At 44.4% G+C, this 11,943-nt stretch overlaps 1 protein-coding gene across 1 annotated transcript; it reads left to right on the top strand.

The window, feature by feature from the left end:
• Nucleotides 1-5,759: 5,759 nt before the first annotated feature.
• Nucleotides 5,760-9,642, top strand: LOC137612061 (serine/threonine-protein kinase pim-1-like). The gene is made up of 6 exons (XM_068340383.1): nt 5,760-6,169; nt 6,414-6,520; nt 6,630-6,680; nt 6,787-7,153; nt 7,662-7,838; nt 7,929-9,642. Exons 1-6 carry the CDS (start codon nt 6,091-6,093, stop codon nt 8,141-8,143), a joined length of 996 nt encoding a protein of 331 aa, XP_068196484.1. The 5' UTR covers nt 5,760-6,090; the 3' UTR covers nt 8,144-9,642.
• The last annotated feature ends 2,301 nt before the right edge of the window (nt 9,643-11,943 follow it).

Here is an 11,943-nt window from a genome sequence, read left to right as displayed (position 1 = left end):
TAGGTTCTTCTGTTTCCTGTTGTTATAATTATGTAACAGTATGTAAATAATGTAATTTATACAACGTCTTTTGGCTGTGCCATTTCTCTTTGTCATTGTTATGTGTATTTATTGTATCTCTTGTGAGCACATGTCACCTGAATTTCCCTTGGGATCATTAAAGTATCTATCTATCTATCTATCTATCTATCTATCTATCTATCTATCTATCTATCTATCTATCTATCTATCTATGGTTATACTCTAGGGTAAATGGCTAATATCTGGAAGTGGATAACGGTATGAACATCTGTCTAAATTCAATGTATGAGCTGGTTGAAAACTTTTAATGTCTGAGTTTGTTGATTACATCAGTGGTCCCCAACCCCTGGGCCACGGACCGGTACCGGTCCGTGGGTCATTTGGTACCGGGCCGCTCAGATAGAAGAACTTATTTACATTACTTCCGTTTTATTTATTTCGGAGTCTGAAACACGTTAAATTTGAAAAGTGACGTCTGTGTGGAAAGACGCACTGACAAATTCATGCGTCTGTCCCGCTTGACAGGTCTTGGTCACGTGACAGGTTATCAACACACACACAATGAAGCGCCCATAAACGCACCAGTGCTCTGGTTTAAAGTCAAGGCAGATTATCCTGAGATCGCCCAAAAAGTATCGAAAACCCTGCTTCCATTTCCAGCCTCCTGTCTTTGTGAAGCGATTTTCTGCTGTGACCAAAAACCAAACCAAACTGCGGAGTAGACCAGACATATGGTACACACTTCAGGTGTCATTGTCTCCCGTTACCCCTAGATCAGCGGTCCCCATCCACTAATTGTCATTATTGTAATTACTATTATTTGATTGACTTGTTCACCTTTCTATTGGAAATTATCAGTACAGCACATCAGTACATGACACAGTACAGCAACAGTAATTCTCGAGATGCTGGGATATAAGATCAATAACAAAAAATACCCTCCATGGAAGAAACGGTTAGAGGTCAAGATAAAGGCGACACGGAGAGAAGTCAGCCAGCTAGCATGGTGAACATGGTGAACCCAGGAAATACAGCAAGCTCTCCCTACCTGAAGCACTCGAATCTGCCAAACAGAGACTAAAGGCTCTGGCTACCCGACTGAAGAGATACACCAAGGAGATAGAGGCCAGGAGAATAAACAAGACCTTCTCCACTCAACCAGCAAAGGTATACTCTCAGTGGCAGGGAAATAGCAGCCAGCCAGACCCATCAAGAGCTGAGGTGGAGAAATACTGGAAGGGCATATGGGAAAGAAAGGCATCACACAACACCGATGCGGACCTGAGGACTGACCACAGCTGCCTCCCAGAACAAGAACCAGTAACCATCTCAATGGCAGACATCCAAGAAAGAGTGTCAAAGATGAAGAGTTGGTCAGCACCAGGCCCGGATATGATCCATACATACTCGCTAAAGAAGCTGACAGCACTCCATGAGCGTCTAGCAGCACAGATGAAGTAGCTGCTGAGGGATAGGACGCACCCAGAATGGTTGACTGAAGGCAGGACAGTCCTGATCATGAAAGACCCACAGAAGGGATCTACCCCATCCAACTACCGGCCAACATAGAAGCTCCTGTCAGGCATCATGGCAGCTAAGATGAGTAGGCACATGGATCAATATATGAGCGGGGAGTTGTTTTTAACACCAGCGGAGCCAAGCACCAGCTACTGGTGGACAGAGCAGTACACAGAGACTGTAAGAATAGGCAGACCAAATTGTGCACTGCCTGGATAGATTACCAGAAAGCCTACGATTCAATGCCACACATGTGGATACTGGAATGTCTGGAACTGCATCAACAGGACACTAAGAGCCTTCAGACAACCCTGGAGACTAACTCCAAGCCAATTGCCAAGTTAATCAAGTGTGCCATATACCAAGGGGATGCACTATCACCACTGCTGATCTGCATAGGCCTGAACCTCCTCAGTCACATCGTCACAAAGAGTGGCTACGGCTACCAAGCGGGACAACAATCAGCCATCTCCTCTACATGGATGACATCAAGCTGTATGCCAGGAATGAGCGAGAAATTGACTCACTTATCCACACCACCAGGATCTACAGCGACAACATAGGGATGTCATTCGGATTAGACAAATGTGGCCGGATGGTATCAAGAAGAGGCAAGATGATTAGAACTGAAGGGGTTGACCTACCAGGGGGCAGGATAGAAGACATCAAGGACAGCTACAAATACCTTGGAATCCCACAGGCTAATGGCAATCATGAGGAGGCCGCAAGGAAGTCATCCACAGCCAAATACCTCCAGAGAGTAAGGCAAGTCCTGAGAAGTCAGCTGAATGGCAAGAACGAGGTCCGAGCCATCAACATGTATGCACTGCCGGTCATCAGATACCCCGCTGGGATCATAAGCTGGCCAAAGGAGGAGATAGAAGCCACATATATCAAGACTAGAAAGATCCTCACCATGCATGGAGGGTTTCACCCCAAGTCCAGCACCCTGAGGCTGTACACTAAGCGGAAAGAGGGAGGCCGAGGACTAGTGAGCATCAGGACCACTGTCCAGGATGAGACATCAAAAATCCAAGAGTACATCAGGAAGATGGCCCCAACAGATGAACTGCTCAGTGAATGCCTTAGACAGCAGAAACCTGAGGAGGAAGAGGAGGAGGAGACAACATGGAGGGACAAGCCCCTACACGGCATGTACCACCGTCAGATAGAGGAAGTGGCTGGTATCAAGAAGACCTACCAATGGCTGAATAAAGCTGGACTGACAGACAGCACGGAGGCACTGATAATGGCAGCACAAGAACAGGCCCTAAGTATAAGTACAAGGGCAATAGAGGCCAATATCTACCACAGTAGATCTGACCCAAGGTGCAGGCTATGTAAAGAAGCCCCAGAGTCAGTCCAGCATGTGGTAGCAGGGTGTTAGATGCTCGCCAGCTCAGCATACATGGAAAGGCACAACCAAGTAGCTGTGATAGTGTGCAGGAACACCTGTACCCAGTATGGACTAGAAGTACCCAAATCCCAATGGGACATACCACTGAAGGTGGTTGAGAACGACAAGGCTAAGATCCTGTGGGACTTCAGTTTCCAGACTGACAAACAGCTGCTGGCTAACAAACCGGACATAGTGGTAATGGACAAAGAGCAGAAGAGAGCAGTGGTGATAGATGTGGTGATTCCAGCTGACGCCAACATCAGGAAGAAGGAACACGAAACGATTGAGAAGTATCAAGGGTTGAAAGAACAGCTGAAAAAGATGTGGAAGGTCAAGGTTAATGTGGTCCCCGTGGTAGTAGGAGCACTTGGGGCAGTGACCCCCAAACTGGAAGAGTGGCTCCAACAAATACCTGGAACAACATCTGAAGCCTCAGTCCAGAAGAGCGCAGTCCTAGGAACAGCTAAGATACTGCACAGAACCCTCAGACTCCCAGGCCTCTGGTAGAGGACCCGAGCTTGAGGATTACACACAGATACCACCCCACAAGGGTGAGAGGGACATTTTTCTTTATATATATATATATATATAATTAACGCGTTAAGTAGATTAATTACGCTGCTATTAACTCTATAAAAATTAACGCAATTAATCGCGAGTGGCAAGTCAATGCGCAAGCATTTTAAGTTTGGCCCATTGAGTGACCCATAGGCTGCAGTGAGGTCACTTCCTACCTGCACCACTAGTCGAAAGCAGAGTGACTGACAACAGACATAAACGCGACACAGGAGAGCGAGGCTAGCCCAATCGGACCTTTGGGCGGAAAGTTTGTTTATAAAAAGAACAAAGACAGGACTATCAACAAAAACTCAGTGATTCTACGCAGCCAATCTGCGTTGTAGACGCCTCCGTCAGTCTGCCCAGGGCAGCTGTGGCTACACACGTAGCTTACCATCACCAAGAATAAATGAGGAGTCAATGAATACTGGATCCGATGTAAAGCGTCTGAGTGTCCAGAAAAGCGCTATATAAATCTAATCCATTTTTAATATTATTATTACTACTACTACTACTACTACTACTACTACTAATAATAATAATAATAATAATAATAATAATAATAATAATATTTGTACCTTTTGTAAAAGAGAATTTTCATATCACTGAAGCAGCTCCAGCATAACGTATCATTTAAATGCAAAACATGTCAATGACAGAGTTGAACGTTAGCTTACCCTTTTAAAGGAAAAGCCTGTTGGCATCTTGCTATTTAGTTGCCTTATTTAGAGGCATGTTATACTAGTCATTTTGAATTGCTGTATTGAGTCAGCTTTAGTATTCATTTTGATTGAGAGTGTGCTTATGTGCCTATTTCAGACTCAGCTTTATTTTATTTCTGAATTCTGTTTATCTATTTAACTGTATTTGTATTGCATTTTTGAAAAATGCACCTAGCCTAATTGATTTGCTGATGTGCTTGGCCTTTTTTCTTTTGAATTTAATTTATAAAGCACGCAACCAATAAAAATGTGGATTTCAAATCTTCTCTTCTTAGTGCATTCTATTGATTAGTCATGCACTACAATTTTGTAACATCCTAGAATTCAAATTCTTTATTTGGGGGCCTTTAGCAGGTATGAGATTAAATGTGATTCATTAGATGAATTAATTACAAATCCTGTAATTAATTAGATTTAGAATTTTTTTAATCCCCTGACTGCACTTTACACACACACACACACACACACACACACACACACACACACACACACACACACACACACACACACACACACACACACACCTATCACTTAGTTATGCTAAACACACATGCAGTACATTAAAAATAAATAAACAACAATTAAATAGCTATCAATACTCCAATTGGATATTTTTTCACACTGCACATATATGGAATGTATTCAGATTTGTATTTTCTTGCATGACATTTGAAGGGAGGACAGATAGAGGGGGAGCACTCTACCCCACCCACAATAGTAAGAGCGGGAAAAGAAGTCTGGAGAAGAGGAGCAGAGACAGGAGGGGGGGGGGGTAAATGGAAGTCTTTTTATCTCTATTTTCCACATCCTGTGAAAGACTGCAAACGTGGCCACCCAATTTGAAAGAATGAGAGGAATGCACTAATTATTTCCAGTAGGCTTTGATGCTGAGCCAGTTTGTGAGGTATTGTCAAGCAACTGAAATAAAAACCAGTCCTGGACTTCACTTCAGCATTTAATCTCAGTTATAGATGTGAAAACAATCGGGTAAAAGCCAAATCACAGGAAATAAGGAATGAACTGACTCCTCTTGTCGTTCATGTGGATTTTTAACGGTGGTCAACAGCAACAGACAGTCTGTTACTGCTAGGAACAGATGCAACAGGAATAGACAGAACATTAAATGACTTTGTGACAGATAAGTATGAGATACACTAAAATGTCTTATTGTATACCTTTAAAAAATGAACCAGTTTCATTTGGTTGGCACTCCTCCTGTTTTAAAGCCCATTAACAATAGTTCAATCCCGTTTCAAAGAAAGGCGAAAGGGGGAGGAGTTAGATTTGTATTTACATTTCCTTGCAACTTGAATCTGTAGTTGTTACTTCAGTCTCACGTTTTTAGCGCGTTTTATTCCCGCCACGTCTGTGTCTAGCCCAGCCGGCTATGAGGCTGGCATTATTTTTATTTGGTGATTGACGTGCGTGTGGAACACGTATCTCCAGTTCTATTGGTGGAGAGAGCGGAAAGGGGTGGTAACATGGTCGACGTCAAAGGTATTGTGACGCCCTCTTTACTACTGCGTTATAAACTACCTCCCCCAACTCCCTTTTTACCAGGAGCCGGTGTCAGACGAAGGTATTGGTTTCTACATTTTGTTGCCTGTCTGTACCGTAAATTGTAAGTAGCTGTTAACAAAACATTGCCGGAACAGCAGTTTTGCATTTCAGCGGGACGACATCTGGTGCCAGTTTGCTGGAAAGCTGATTTTATTCTGTCCTGATGAGAGAATACTAATACCATTTTTTTCACTGCAACGTGGACTTAATCCTAAAACGTTACACGCGGGACGGCAGCAAAAATACCAGTAGAACCAACTCCAACAACGAAGAAACGCATTTCTTCAACCTGTGGTGGATATCTTTGAAGTAATGCTTCTGTCAAAGCTCAACTCTCTTGCCCACATCTCGACCGACATGCCAGCGAAAATCCAGCTCCAGGTTCATCAAGGTTAGACGCCCTTCTTTACGCGCTGTTGTCATGGAGGACGTAGCTGCTGTAATGGCGCGTCCGCGTATCGTGACCGAGACCGTACACGCGCAGTTAGCGTATTTTCAAGGTTAATCATGGTTAATCTAAAACATTTATTCAGAATGTAAGATATTTCGTTATTATATATTGAAGCCGTTGTTACTGTAGTACGGGTACCGGCGTAAAGCTTCGTCCCTTGTAGTTAACTGTTTGTCTGTTGCAGTCAAGGAGAGGGAGCCTTTCGAGAAGCTCTATCACGTCGGTGGGGTGCTGGGCAGCGGCGGCTTCGGAACCGTCTACTCCGGCACGAGGATTGTTGATGGAGCTTCGGTTAGTACTTCTCAATACTGTGATCTATTTGACTACGTATCACGGTTAAATGAGGCCATGCTTGTTGAGGTATATGACTCTTGAAGTGGCCTCTTTGCGTCTTCGCTAGGTTGCCGTCAAGCACGTGGCCAAGGACCGAATCTCGGAGTGGGGAGAGCTGGTAAGAAACGATTCATAATAATTTAAGCTAGCGCCAAGTTTTCTATAAATATTAATAACTGAGTTTAACATTACTTAATTTTTTTAAATGTCTATCATATTCACAGCCGAGTGGCTCTCGGGTCCCGATGGAGATTGTGTTGTTGAAGAAAGTCGGGACGGGCTTCCGCGGTGTAATCAAAATGCTGGACTGGTTCGAGCGACCGGATAGCTTCATTATCGTGATGGAGAGACCTGAAAACGTCAAAGACCTGTTTGACTTAATTACGGAGAAAGGAGCCTTAACAGAGGAGCTGGCGCGGAGCTTTTTCCGCCAGGTGCTGGAGGCTGTCCGTCATTGCCATAACTGTGGCGTAGTGCACCGAGACATCAAGGACGAGAATATCCTCATCGACCTCCGCACTGGAGAGATGAAACTCATCGACTTCGGATCAGGAGCGTTACTGAAAGACACCATTTACACGGACTTTGATGGTGAGTCACGAGTGTGATGAATTTTATTTTTATTTGTATGCATTGTCTTAATGCATTGCATCATGAATGTTTTTCACATCAGAGCTCTCCAGTACCAAAACTGTACATTTGTAGTCATATGATTTGCCTTTTGAAAAATTACCAGAAATTCCCAAATTGTGTCATCTTTGATGCCTCAGTCAGCATTAGCACGAACTCAGCACAATTACCTTTACTTTGTCGTCCCCTATAGGGGATAAGTGGTGATTTTACAACTCAAAGTTTGTAAACAAAGTCACATGTCTTCTTCCCCTCCCACACGCTCCTCTCTATCACACATACAAACACACCACCTGTCCCGCTGCTGGGCACCTGAGCTCAGATAATACCCTCAACAGCAGGCCCGGTTGAAAGCACCTCACCCCTTATCAGTTATAACTTTATTTATGTAACTCTCACTTTCAGTTTAACATATCAGTTGTTGTTTTTTTTTAATGACTGTGTTTCTCCATGTCCTTACACCAAACAGGCACAAGAGTGTACAGCCCTCCAGAATGGATCAAATATCATCGCTATCATGGACGCTCTGCTACAGTTTGGTCGCTGGGTGTCTTGCTATATGATATGGTGTGTGGTGACATCCCATTTGAACATGATGAGGAGATCACAAAGGGGCAGGTCCTCTTTCGGAGGAGAATCTCAACAGGTAAATTCACATTGAGTTGTTTTTTTGGTTGTGTGTGCAATATTATATCCTCAGTTTAGTGCTCCATACTCATTGACTGTCTTCCTGCAGAATGTCAACAACTAATCAAGTGGTGCCTGTCTCTGCGACCAGCTGATCGTCCATCATTTGAAGACATAATTAACCACTCGTGGATGCAGTGCACATCCTCTTCAATAGTCCCATCCACAGTGCAGATAGAGAAGACCAGCACAGATATCTGGCTGCACAGCATTAGTCACGAGCCCACAGCTTTCATGCACACCCCAGTGCCCTTGGCTCGGTGATGGAGGTCCACTCTGGTCTGCACTGGCTTGAGAGACTATTACAAAAGACTTATATAACAGACTTAACACTGAGGACAGGAGAGATGGACACAGGCAATAGCAAGGCGTATATGTCTACAAACAGGAGGTCCATGTGTTGACAAAACCATCCTCCAGTAATGTCAACCTTGAGCCGCTCCACCCTCACCACCACAGTGACCTCCCAGCCATTTACCCGTGTCTGTCAGAACATCATCCTAGCAGGACTCTAGTCTGGACTGTGGGTGTTTGTTAGTCAGTAGGGGAGCATGCTGTTCTTGCACCTCTGTTGAGCAATTACTGTACATGTGCTTACTGCTGAGTTGCAAGCAAATGGTTTCAGTTATGCAACGTCTTGCTACACTGCCCTTTGCACTCCCTTTGATTTCCCTGTCACAGGGGAAGAGCAGAATTGCTGGTGAAGAGCATGATTGTCAAAAAGTGCCTTCTGTGAGATTGTCTGGGGAAACCTGAATATACTTGAATTTGTGAAAGAAAAAGGCTTTCTTTGCCACCTTTTTTTTGTACCTCACTCCGTACAAGACTTTAGATTATTATTTTTTGTGGACGTTTTTCCTCTCATGGGCCTAGATCAGTAAAGCCTATGCCATTTACAACCTCTACTATCAATACTTCTACTAATCCAGTGTCATTCGCAACCAGAGAACCTCATAGCTCCAACAGAGAAACCTGTGCAAACAAACTATAATACCTGAAACACTGGACTTACTGCATTATGTTTATTACAACACCTCTACTCTACAACCTCTGCTTCCTCTGCATGTTGTGTGCTGTTCTGTATACAAGGACAGCTGATCATTCACATCCACCTGAATGCACACCACAATGCAAAACTTAACCTTTCCTAAATACAACCTCCTCTGCTGGTTTCTCCTCTTAGATTGAACAGTGCCTCACACAGGTCTTAAAATTCAGTAGAGACAAGAACTAAACAACAATAATTATTCTTACTGTGACTTCTTTCTCACACTCAATAAACACAAAATATATTTATTTATTTATAAGAGAATTTTGGATGTACGTATATGTTTCATTCCGCAATGAAGGGCCCACAGGTTATTTAAAAGAGAAAGATTGCATGAATTTTTTTAAATGATATTTATGGCTTGAAATTTTAAAGAGCAGATTTGAGTGCATTTTTGTTTATAATGTGAATAACGTATAGTTTGAAAGCACTTCCATTGTAGTGTACCTGAATATTGAGTCTACTGATGATGACTGGTTTTGTTACACCGTTGTCTGCTATGGAGAAAATGGGTCCACTGTTTGAGGGTGTGTGTGTGTGTGTGTGTGTGTGTGTGTGTGTGTGTGTGTGTGGGTGGGTGAAAGATGTAAAAATTATAAAATTCTGGTTTCATGACTTCTGCCTGGATTGTTTTTTTTCATTGAATTTAGAATTGTAAATTATGGTATTTTAGAAGCTATTTTTATACTATTTCAATAAATATTTTTTTACATGACTTCTGTGCTCTTTCAGTATTGTGACTTGGTGTGTTAATAAAAATCTTGTTCTGATCAAACTGAAGGCAAATGCCACATAACATGGCATTAACAACATAGGTTTCCACTCATGGCTGAGGATGGAATCAATTCATACAAAGTACAGGTAGTCGTCGACTTACGACCTATGCAACTTACGACCGACCGACTTTACGACCACAATGTCTGGGCAACGCGGGCATTCCCTCCAGCCACAGTACTCACACTCTGAGACTCCCGCGCTCTCTTCAGTCACCACGGCGCACTCACACTGTTCAGTCACACTGTGAGATCAATAGCCCAGCCCACTGCTGATGGGCTGGGCTGCTTAGGAGGCTGTGACGGAGAAATGTATGAATGGCGTATGGAAAAACTGTCAAACGTTATGTGAACTTTTCTGCTGGATTTGAAAGTGACGAAGAACTTGATCAGATTCGGGAGAAAATAGTGAAATTGGCAAAAAACCTCTCCTTGGAGAACTTACGAATGATCGCGCTGTATGAAGAACTGATCGCGCTGGAAGAAGAAAGAGTGGAAGAAGAAGAGAGAAGAGAAGCAGAGAAAGAAGAGGAGGAAACAGAAAAAATGTTCACCACCAAAGGCTTGTCAGAAGGTTTTTCCCTGTTAAATAAACTCCGTGCACACTTTGAAGAAATGGACATAGAACATAGAAACATTTGCAAGGATTGAACGGATGGCAAACAACGCTTTCCGTCCATATCGTGAAATTTATGAGGAGAAAAAGAAACGAACAATTCAAACAAAGCTCACAATGATTATGAAAAGATGGTCTCCCGCTCCCACCAACCCACGCGCTGCCCCAGCTGATGATCCGGACGACCCACAGCCAAGCACCAGCGCTGCTGGATTGAATTTTTACTTAAGAGTCGATTTACGACCAAGTCGAATTACGACCGATCTGTCGGGACCAATCACGGTCGTAAGTCGACGACCACCTGTAGTACATTTGATCAGTAAGGGTACCTGTTTGGGGGAGGCATGGTGGCAGCCTGGATAGCACTATAGCCTCAAGAGCAAGAAGGTTAAAGGTTGTTTGGTGTGTGGAGTTAGTATGTTCTCACCATGTCAGCGTGGGTTCTATTCTGGTACTCTGGCTTCCCCAGAGTCTTTTCCTAGTTTGGTCTAAACCAAACTAGGAAAATATGCAATCACAGACTGCAACATCCCGCAAGACCCCTCAATTCAAAATTTTAGCCTCAATTCAAAATTTTAGCCTTACCTACTTTCATAGGTCAGGGTCATTTAATAAAAAGACCCATGATCCCCTTTTACGCCAAAGTAATGTGCTTTTTGTTTCATCTTTCTATCTGTAACAACTGGGAAGATATTTGGTGGACGAACAAACAAACAGACGGACGAACACACAAACACTGACAATTACAATACATCACTGCTTTGAAGTGGAATGTCACCTCTCTTGCAGAGAAGGAGCCTGAGCTGGTGTGTGAGGTCGAGAGGTTCCGACTAGATATAGTCGGGCTCACCTCCACACACAACTTGGGCTCTGGTACTAGTCCTCTCGAGAGGGGTTGGACTCTTCCACTCTGGAGTTGCCCATGGTGAGAGACGCCGAGCAGGTGTGGGTATACTTATAGCCCCCCGGCTTGGCGCCTGTACATTGGGGCTCACCCCGGTGGACGAGAGGGTAGCCTCCCTCCGCCTTCGGGTGGGGGGACGGGTCCTGACTGTTGTTTGTGCGTAAGCACCAAACAGCAGTTCAGAGTACCCACCCTTTTTGGAGTCCTTGGAGGGGGTGCCGGAGAGCGCTCCCACTGGGGACTCCATCGTTCTGCTGGGGGACTTCAATGCTCACGTGGGCAATGACAGCAAGACCTGGAAGGGTGTGATTGGGAGGAACGGCCCCCCCGATCAGAGCCCGAGTGGTGTTCAGTTATTGGACTTCTGTGCTTGTCACGGACTGTCCATAACGAACACCATGTTCAGACATAAGGGTGTCCATACGTGCACTTGGCACCAGGACACCCTAGGCCGCAGTTCGATTATCGAATTTGTGGTCGTGTCATCGGACTTGTGGCCGCATGTCTTGGACATTCGGGTGAAGAGAGGGGCAGAGCTGTCAACCGATCACCACCTGGTGGTGTGTTGGCTCCGATGGTGGGGGAAGATGCCGGTCCGACCTGGTAGACCCAAACGTATTGTGAGGATCTGCTGGGAACGCCTGGCGGAATCCCCTGTCAGAAGGAGTTTCAACTCCCACCTCCGGCAGAACTTCACTCACGTTCCGGGGGAGGCGGGGGACA

Source organism: Antennarius striatus, chromosome 2 (genome assembly GCF_040054535.1).
Source record: "Antennarius striatus isolate MH-2024 chromosome 2, ASM4005453v1, whole genome shotgun sequence".
Classification (NCBI taxonomy): Eukaryota; Metazoa; Chordata; class Actinopteri; order Lophiiformes; family Antennariidae; genus Antennarius; species Antennarius striatus.
The sequence above is the reverse complement of the archived record's forward strand: the minus strand, read 5'-3'. Positions and strand labels throughout refer to the sequence as shown.

Bases quoted from the DNA above. Each gene is read 5' to 3' on its own strand.
- LOC137612061 (XM_068340383.1), top strand. From the start codon at position 6,091: ATGCTTCTGTCAAAGCTCAACTCTCTTGCCCACATCTCGACCGACATG. The intron at 6,521-6,629 runs GTTAGTACTTCT...CGTCTTCGCTAG, and splicing joins GGATTGTTGATGGAGCTTCG to GTTGCCGTCAAGCACGTGGC. The intron at 7,839-7,928 runs GTAAATTCACAT...GTCTTCCTGCAG, and splicing joins TCGGAGGAGAATCTCAACAG to AATGTCAACAACTAATCAAG.